We start from the raw sequence: 7,208 nt of genomic DNA on the forward strand, positions 1-7,208 counted from the left end.
AAGCTGTAAGCGTAATATTTAATGCCTCTTTTATAACTCCTTGGTGTGGTCCAGTGTGTTAAGTTTATGGTAAGACTCTGGTGTGCATGTAAACATTCTGAATTTGCCAAGACTTGTTGAAGAACACATGACAGAGTGGATTTTCAGCACTTTTTAGGCACTGAGTAAGATGTAAAACTGTACTACACACAAGTCTACAATTAGAAAATCAAATAAGCGTTTACAGACAAGACAATGTTACTCACATTTTTGATATTCGTACTGAAGAGGTGTGCCTGCAGGTGAATTAGAGGAAAAAATACTAATGTTAACCACAATGTTTACCAACAGTCAATGAAAACCCTTTCTAAAGCCCCATTGGGATTGGATTAGTTTTTCAGGGGGACATTTGTATTAAACATTTATTATACTGTCAGGAATCACGGGGCGGACTGAGGGAGGCGAAGGCACTCGCTAAAACACAGTACTTTTAATAAAGGAATATAACAAAACAAAGAGACTTTAACAGAATGAAAACAAATAGGGAGCCAAGCAGGCTAAACTAGACACGGGGAGCTAAACAGGGCAAACGCGACTGACAGACTAAAGAGTTAACGGAATAACGACAGAGGAAAAGAAACTACGACATGAAACAACGACCTGGAAAACAATCACGGAGAAACCGTAGAGACAGACAGGCAGACTAGATAACACAACCAACTTGACATAGGAAAAAGGAGAAATGTTCGACAAACAGGAGAGACACAAGGAAACTTAAATACAAGACACAGACAAGATACACCTGGACAGATAACGAGGAGGACGGACAAGGAGGCGGAACAAAGGCTGCACTAGGGAAACAACAAAGAGCCATGTGCTGAGAACGAGCACATGATCGGGAAAACAGACATGACAGGACGGGGGCGTGACATATACTTTATTTCCCAAATTATATGTTGTTCCATAATCATGAGCGAAGTTTACACAAATTAGTGCAATTAAACAGTGAATATAGCACCATTACTGACACAGAAATAACATCAGCAGTAAAAATTCTGAGTGAACTGAATGGTCTACCTTAAAAGAAACCATCAGGCATAGGGCGCGAAAAGAGAAAATGCGATTGGGAAATAGATTTTTTAAAAACTTATCAGGAAGCCAAAGAGATAAAAAAAAAACAAATGTAGCTAGATGTTTCTACACAATATTATGAAAAAATTAATTCGGATATACTGAGTATGGAATTTTAACGTAATACGTGAAAAGAAATGTTTAATGTTCAGAATAAAGCTGTAAATGTAATATCTAATACCTCTTTTAGAACTCCTTGGTGTGGTCCAGTGTGTTAAGTTTATTGTAAGACTCTGGTGTGCATGTAAACATTCTGAATTTGCCAAGACTTGTGGAAGCAGCACATGACAGAGTGGATTTTCTGCACTTTTTAGGCACTGAGTAAGATGTAAAACTGTATTACACACAAGTCTACAATTAGAAAATCAAATAAGCGTTTACAGACAAGACAATGTTACTCACACATTTGATGATTGTCCTGAGGAGGAGTGTCTGCAGGTGAATTAGAGGAAAAAATACTAATGTTAACCACAATGTTTACCAACAGTCAATGAAAATCCTTTCTAAAGCCCCATTGGGATTGGATTTGTTTTTCAGGGGGACATTTGTATTAAACATATACATTTCTCCTCTGTGATAACACCCACGTATCCAGAGGGCAACTGAAAACTAAAAGATAAAGTTTTTAACTTTATTTCCCAAATTATATGTTGTTCCATGATCATAAGCGAAGCTTTAAAATATTTCACTTTAAATTTAAAGCACCCACTTTATCAAAAGCAGGCAGTAGACAACATTGATGAAAATGTGCATATCTGAACATAAACATAACGCTATATACCTTCAGCTGCTGTTATAATCTCTCCTTTAATTATAATCACTCCTCATCTGCCTGTGATCTCCCTTTTCTCATTGATTTTATTTCTTTTCTTCTTCTGATAACACTCTCCCAGGTGAAGCCTGGAGAACTGCTTGGGGAATTTTCTTTCTGGGAGTGTCTATGGAAACATGCTCTCACACTAAATACGGTGTGCAGCAGAGCCCAAACCCCTAGTTCATCCTACACAGGGTGAGATCTACCTGTTAAAACTCAGCTTTAAATCCAGACAGGATTAAAGTGGTCAGACGACTGCTGTGTTCAGTGAAAACACTAGATAATCCCTGTACATAAAGATTTATATAGATAAAAGGCTGTAATTTCCTCAGAGGACTCTGGGGGAATAAACACAAACGTGGTCAATTCGGATAGAAATAAAACTACAGAGGAACCCCATAAATCAGTGAATTACCCCAGGACCCCATAAAAATATAATCCTGTCCAGATAGGACTTAAACCAGCACACTTTCTACTTTGATCTGATCATTTGTTTATACTCACCATTTCTGCGCTTCTTTTTAAGGAAAACGATGAGTCCTACTACAGCCCCCAAGACCAACAACACTCCAACCACTGCTCCAATAATCACACCCACACCACCAGAAGAATCCCTCCGTTTCCCGTCTGTGAACAGAGATGTGAGTAACAACAATCAGAGACACAGTGTTTGTGTTTTACAAGGATGAACAAATGACCTCCACTTTACTGCTACATATTATACCCACCGTGCTTTGTTTATCCACTGAACACACTGCCTCCTGTCCCACAGAATATTAAGATCTACTCCAAAGATACTGGGTCTCACCAATGTTACCTTTTCTACAAGAGTTTTATTGTATTTCCAGCTCCAGTACAATGTGTGTTTCCCAATGTGGAAAAACTAAAGGTTATTTATTTTTACTGAACCACAACCTTACAACAAAACACTTATTAGATCTAACAACAAACTTAAACCAGCAGTTCCTCTTTGTTGTTTTTAATTTTTGGGCATTTTCCATTCACAATTTTTATTTGTATTTTCATAATTTGCAGAAACACAGTGTTTGAAAGAACCCAATTATCCACATGTAGATCTATGTGGGTGATACCCACCAGAAGAATGGGATAGTACATTTCTGCTGCTTTTATAAGAACTTGTTAGTCTGAGCTCAGTAATTGCTGTTAATACTGACACTATTTAAATCTGCAAATATCTGTGTTTTCCCTCTAAGTAGAACAGGTTACATACGAAGGGAAGGAGTAAACTGGGAACCATTCATTCATTCATTCATTATCTGTAACCGCTTATCCAATTCAGGGTCGCAGTGGGTCCAGAGACTACCTGGAATCATTGGGCGCAAGGCGGGAATACACCCTGGAGGGGGCGCCAGTCCTTCACAGGGCAACACAAACACACACACACACACACATTCACTCACACACTCACACCCACGGACACTTTTGAGTCGCCAATCCACCTGCAACGTGTGTTTTTGGACTGTGGGAGGAAACTGGAGCACCCGAAGGAAACCCACGCAGACACAGGGAGAACACGCCAACTCCACAGACAGTCACCCGGAGCGGGAAAAAAACTAGTATAATTACCCCATTCTTTAATCACTCTAAACACTGGCTGTTTGAGACTGACGTGAGAAACATAACAGTCGTATCCTGCTGCATCTTCCTCCTGGACGTCCACACTCTTCCTCAGCTGGTAGGTTCCATCACCATTGGGTCTGACTCCTGAGGATGTTAGTAGATGATCAGGGAGTGAAGTGGTGAATATCCTCAGTCTCATCTTCAGGTCTTTGGGGTAGAAGCCAGTGACCAGGCAGGTCAGGGTCAGTCTGCTGGACTCAGTCTGAGATTTCTTCGCAAACACATACACATCTGGAACAGCTGCAGAGAGGAAAAGTGCAGATACAACATTTTACATTCAGTTAAATGTAGATTTTAAAGCAAATTTTTCTGAAATAAATTTATTCACTGTTTTAGTATGAATTTAAATTCTAGTAAAATTTATTTATTTTATTTTTATTATTTATTTATAGTTACACCTTTCTACACACCCTACGATGCTTTACAATCAACACAGAATACCATTCCATTCAACATTCAATCCACACACAGACGAGGAGCTGCAGTCAAATGTTCACAGTGTACTCTCTCATTGGGCACTAGGGGGTTAATCCAGGAGAGAGAGGCCATCCTTATCTGGTCTCACACACACTCAGACATTTATTTACACACTCATTCATTCACACCAGGACAGTTTGAAGGACTGTGCTAAGAAACCAGGAACCCCTGCAGACACAGGGAGAACACGGAAACTCCACACAGATGGGACTTGAACCCAAGGTAAACGTGCTAACCACCAACCCACTGCTGAAACTGACTTTAATGCTGTGTTTATCTTCACTGTGTGTGTGTGTGTGAGGACAGAGAACCCAACACACAGCTGTGGTGTGTACAACACTGATATGGACTCTACTGCTCCTGCTGTTATTAATGAGAGTGAAATCACAGACTCTGATTACGACAGGTTTCCAGATACTCACTGGGTGTGTGTTGAGGACTGTACTGTAAATAAATCTCCATCCACCTCCGACAGTCCTGACAACTCAGAGCAGGATCTGGACCACTTCCAGAATTAAACTTCTCCACCGTCTCCTGGGCCTCCTTCACTGAGACTGACCACTGTCTCGAGGTCCAGTTATAAGACATTAAATCTTCTCCATCGTAGCCGTATTCATTAATGCAGTTTAAAGTTAAAACTGAGCCATCAGGAAGCTTTTCCCCCTCACAGCCGTTTCTCCACTGAAGAACATGACGCTCTGAAACAGGAGAAGACCTGGAATCATCATCACACCCTCAGCACTGTACAATCAGCTGCACACAGACACTAAACCCAGTCCCTGTTGAACACCGCACTCATTACCCATTCTTCACACATTAATGCACTCAGGCCTAAGGTAGACTCTGTTATGGTGAGGTTCAGGACCTTCACCATTTCTTTCTCAATTACAGCTTCTTTAAAAAGTAGGATTTACAAACTCTTCTCTTCATGAAGATTATGAAATCATAAATTAAGAGATACATTAATATTTTCACCTGACGCTTTGTGTCTGAAGACCTCCAACTGTAACTGAAGAACCTTGTTCATCTCCTGTCCTTCATACTTCAGCTTCTCAGTTCCTGTTCTCCACTCTCTGTCCTTTATCTCCTTCACCCAGCTCTGTTTAGGAGTCCTGATACCATCCCGACTGCTGTAGGAGTCCATCTGTGTGTCGTCCAGCAGAGTCTCTTCACTGAACTGGTAGATGTTGTGTGAGGAGTCTTCAGACTGGACGGTGTAGAGGTAAAACAGAGTGTGTTTATCTGTGGGGAACAGAGAATAAATAGATTAGATATTAAAGTAGTTAATGAAGAAGAAGGAGCTGACTAGTTTTCCTGTTTGTTTTATTTTTCTTTCCAAAAACTATTCAGAAACAAAAATAACATTCTCTTTTTATTCAATATCACTTTAAAATAAAGCTACACTCATATTTAAACTATTTATAAGCCTTTATATGTTTATTACATGGGTAATAATTAGTCTGTAAACATCTTAAATATCAATAATCCTTTGTAACACAGATAGGAAGTGCGACACTGACATCTTTTTATTTTTTCTAATACAGAAAGTGTCAGAGAATTTACTGAAAATATCAAGGGAAAGAATAATCCCAGACCTGAGAATGAATACAGACATTTCACACTATATTATAATTAATTAATGTAGAAAAAAGACATTCTGTTGGTGGCTAATTAAATAAACGGTTAAACTTATTAACAAATATATGATGAAGACAGGGGTAGCACGGTGGCGCAGCAGGTAGGTGTCGCAGTCACACAGCTCCAGGGGCCTGGAGGTTGTGGGTTCGATTCCCGCTCCGGGTGACTGTCTGTGAGGAGTGTGGTGTGTTCTCCCTGTGTCTGCGTCGGTTTCCTCTGGGTGACTGTCTGTGAGGAGTGTGGTGTATTCTCCCTGTGTCTGCGTCGGTTTCCTCTGGGTGACTGTCTGTGAGGAGTGTGGTGTGTTCTCCCTGTGTCTGCGTCGGTTTCCTCCGGGTGTCTGTCTGTGAGGAGTGTGGTGTGTTCTCTCTGTGTCTGTGTCGGTTTCCTCCGGGTGCTCCGGTTTCCTCCCACAGTCAAAAAACACACGTTGGTAGGTGGATTGGTGACTCAAAAGTGTCCGTAGGTGTGAGTGAATGTGTGTGTGTGTCTGTGTTGCCCTGTGAAGGACTGGCGCCCCCTCCAGGGTGTATTCCCGCCTTGCGCCCAATGATTCCAGGTAGGCTCTGGACCCACCATGACCCTGAACTGGATAAGCCGTTACAGATAATGAATGAAGCCTATACAAAAACATTATCTATCTATCTCTCTCCCAAGAAGTACAAACCAGGCCACGATATAATGAACATGCATATACATACTACTGTATCTTTATATAACTAATACATCACACTATGTCCTAATCACAACATACTTCTAAAACAGGAGTGTAACTCCTATCATCCTTATCTACAACTGAAGATTCTTTACACTTATTCTACTTTCTGTTCTAATATTTCCTTGCATTTCTCTCTGTCCCCTCTATATCACTATGTATATCTGTGCAATTTTCACATTCCCCAGTACCAATACATATTTTTGTACACCTTATATAAATTTGCATACACATAAGCTTCCAACCACTAACAGGAACATTTCTATCAAAACATCTCTATATACTGAGAACCATCCTCATAGCAGCACACACACATGCACACAACCCAGTGAAAACATTCAGGAATAAAAGAATACTTAACATTATTATCCTGTCACAGGTGAATTTTGTTACATGGATTACGTGGGACTGGCTCTCAAGAAAAAAAACATTCAAAAATGTCAACTTCTTAATCGATTAAAAGCTGACATCTGCCTCCTACAAGAAACCCATTTAACAGAATCTGACAAAAATAAACTAAAAACACTTGATTATACACAAATTTACTGCCACCTTCAATTCCAGACAACTTCCACAATCACAGACCCAGATGGAGATATTATCATAATAAACATCACTATTAACAAAGACATTTTCACCATTGCAAGTTTCTATGGCGCAAATACAGATAACCCAATAATACAGATACAGATAGTTTTCCATTACTTTTACACAGAGGTCTTCAATATATCTAATTCCTCAATTGGTGGTGATTTTAATACAGTTCTAGATCTATCCTTTGACAGATCAGCTCGTACTTAGATTACATGCTTT

The 7,208-nt window shown here is 40.0% G+C and overlaps 1 protein-coding gene across 1 annotated transcript; it reads right to left on the reverse strand.

Moving 5' to 3' along the window:
• Positions 1 to 2,396: 2,396 nt before the first annotated feature.
• Positions 2,397 to 6,689, reverse strand: LOC136694899 (H-2 class I histocompatibility antigen, alpha chain-like). The gene is made up of 6 exons (XM_066668727.1): positions 6,680 to 6,689; positions 5,018 to 5,284; positions 4,465 to 4,740; positions 4,286 to 4,297; positions 3,512 to 3,796; positions 2,397 to 2,551 (listed from the first exon to the last, which is right to left on the reverse strand). Exons 1-6 carry the CDS (start codon positions 6,687 to 6,689, stop codon positions 2,397 to 2,399), a joined length of 1,005 nt encoding a protein of 334 aa, XP_066524824.1.
• Positions 6,690 to 7,208: the final 519 nt, after the last annotated feature.

Source organism: Hoplias malabaricus, chromosome 4 (assembly GCF_029633855.1).
Source record: "Hoplias malabaricus isolate fHopMal1 chromosome 4, fHopMal1.hap1, whole genome shotgun sequence".
NCBI classification, from domain to species: domain Eukaryota; kingdom Metazoa; phylum Chordata; class Actinopteri; order Characiformes; family Erythrinidae; genus Hoplias; species Hoplias malabaricus.

Coding starts and splice junctions, on each gene's coding strand:
- LOC136694899 (XM_066668727.1), bottom strand. Junction 4,741..5,017: donor CTTCAGACACAAAGCGTCAG/GTGAAAATATTA, acceptor CTCCTGTTTCAG/AGCGTCATGTTCTTCAGTGG. Junction 2,552..3,511: donor TAGAGTGATTAAAGAATGGG/GTAATTATACTA, acceptor CTCTGTTCACAG/ACGGGAAACGGAGGGATTCT.